General features: G+C 30.2%; 1 protein-coding gene across 1 annotated transcript; it reads right to left on the reverse strand.

Moving 5' to 3' along the window:
• Positions 1 to 922: 922 nt before the first annotated feature.
• LOC148206892 (uncharacterized protein At4g22758-like) lies at positions 923 to 1,991 on the reverse strand. The gene is made up of 2 exons (XM_088115079.1): positions 1,540 to 1,991; positions 923 to 1,462 (listed from the first exon to the last, which is right to left on the reverse strand). The coding sequence occupies exons 1-2, from the start codon at positions 1,880 to 1,882 to the stop codon at positions 1,314 to 1,316; spliced, it is 492 nt and encodes a 163-aa protein (XP_087971205.1). The 5' UTR covers positions 1,883 to 1,991; the 3' UTR covers positions 923 to 1,313.
• Positions 1,992 to 2,574: the final 583 nt, after the last annotated feature.

Consider the following 2,574-nt stretch of genomic DNA (forward strand, 5'->3'; position numbering starts at 1 on the left):
TAAATTAAATAAACTCAACAAAAATAGAGATTAATATTTGAAGTTTTTTTTAAACGTGGATTGAACTGAACCTTATTTACTTTATCCAAAGGTTAAACGTATTCAGGTCGAATTGAAGATGGGTTGATATGTAAACAACTGACCACAATACTTTATTAGTTTTTTATACTTTTATAAATTTTTTATTATAATTATTTACTACTTCTAATTATATAGATTCACAGTTTGATTTTTTTTAGTTACTAAAATGTTATTCAATAATGTTTGAATAATTTGAATGTTTAATGTATTCGTTTGTCAAGTTATATACATTGATATTTTAATTTCCAACTATTATTTTTATAATAATATTTAAAGAATTAAATAAACATTTTAATTCCACTACTATACAAAAAAACTAAATGTGAGACTGAATTGAGTCAATATATTTTTATTGTACTGTAATAAATTTATAAAATTGTTTTTAAAAAAATTACTAACCTAACCTATCAACCAACGTATGATAAAAGGATCCAAGTTACAAAATTTATAGTCCATAAAACATGGATCACAATGAGGTGACTTTTTTTAACTCTTGCATGATGGTGATGTTAGCAATTTAGATTATATATATATAATCATTAAACGTGATAGGATCATTATATTTTATTAGTCAATTTTGTAAAGAGATATAAGTAAATATGGTTAAAAATATATATGTAATAAAAAATATGTTTTGTTAGTCTAATAATAATTTTAATTTGTTAAAGAAATCAAATTATAATTATTGAAATTAAAAAAATGTAACTAGTTATATAAAACGTCATGGTCGTCGTATATAAGGTCGTGGTATCATTTTATTTCCTTTATCTTTGTTACGAGAAAACCCAAATACAACTAAAGATGTTTTATAGAAGAAAGATGCTTTCGCTCTTGGGAACTATTCTTATTACGAAGGTGAATGCTTTTCAATTATTCATATATGAATATCATACATCTAACAGGTGAGCCACTTTGACACCAATTAACAACCTATCATGTCTCTTTTATCGAAACATAAATAAATTATAGTATGATCTTATGAAAAATATATTCTAATTGGAAGCAAAACAGAAAATAACAATGACATTCAAACGCATAATCCAATTATCCAATTCATACGGTAGAGTCGTTACATTTAAAGTGTGTCTCAGTTTTCTTATGCATATGTTTCAGAACATGAGAAAGTTATATTATGGCTGTGAAGTATACATACACAACAAAAGGTAATTGAACAAAAAAAACAAGGCGTTGTTGAGATATGGTGTTCATGGATGCCTGTGTACGATCCCAATCTAAAGCAGGAGAGGAACGAACACCATCCAAGGAAATGCAGAATCAATTGCCATATTCTCTTTCTCGGAGCAAGAAGAAGAGGTTGGCTTTGAGCATAGAAAAAAATTCCTTGATCCCAAATTCATTAGCTTTTCATCAGCCTTCAAACCTGTACATCAAAATAATTCATCAATCACTAAAACGAATTGTAGGAAGAAAAATATAAGATCCAATGTTACTACTTACTTTGAAGGGCGAAAGAAGAGTAGTGAAGATCGTAGCACTTGGGATCATTGTTCTTCAATAACGGCCTTCTCTTCTCCTTCTTGTAAGACGCCAACGCCGCCTTTATCAGATCGGCCACGGTGTCCTCAGGCGATATCACCACCTGTACCGCTCCCACGCCCTTCTCGATGCTCACGTTCAGTAACACCTTTGATGGCCGGTGAAAAGACTCGTTGTCATGCAACGGAACCTTCAGCGTCAGTGCGAACCTGCGAACGCCGCTCCAATGTTTCTCCGACCGCAGCGAACTCGGTGGGTCCTTACCGGAGAATTTTCTCCGATGACCCGGTGACACTGAAGTCATGCTTATGAGGATAAGTATTTTGGCTTTCCCTCTTTTCTCCTTGATAATTTTGTTTATGGATCACATCACATGAGATAGAGATGTATGTGTGCGGAGTTTGAGAAGCAAAAGTGATGCTTAAGGAGTAAGGAGGGTGGTTGATGAGAGAAGCTTCTCTGAAAGTGCTCAGCTTTAACTTCTCTGAAAGTACTTCCATGGATGCTGATTTGATTTGTCTTTTTATTTCTAGGGCTTACTTCTGCATTCTGCAATAAATATAATTTTTAAATTACAATTTTCTGTTTAATTCCAAGGATTTTTATGAAACTTGTATGAGTTTCAGAAAATAACTCATGTACACTTCTAAAGGCTGTCAGAAGTGTTATTAATAAATAAATAAACAAAGATTTAGAAAATAAATAAATACCGCGCATGATAATTGATTTGTGAAAAACAAGAGAGATTAGAATACGATGGAGTAAAAAGGAAAATAAAGTGGAGATATATAAGTATAATTATTAAATTATTAAATTATTATTTATTCTGTGATTAGTTGGTCGAATAGTCTTTTTATTTTTAATCTTGGCTTTAAGTGTTTTTTTTTGTTTTATAAATTTAAAATAAATGTACTTTGCAAAAAAGTTATATCAATTTTTACGTACGTGTAAAGTATATAACTAAGAAAAAAAATAGTAGTTTTAATTTATTTGGAT

Source organism: Vigna umbellata, chromosome 1 (genome assembly GCF_029865625.1).
Source record: "Vigna umbellata cultivar VRB3 chromosome 1, Vumbellata_1.0, whole genome shotgun sequence".
In the NCBI taxonomy this organism is placed as follows: domain Eukaryota; kingdom Viridiplantae; phylum Streptophyta; class Magnoliopsida; order Fabales; family Fabaceae; genus Vigna; species Vigna umbellata.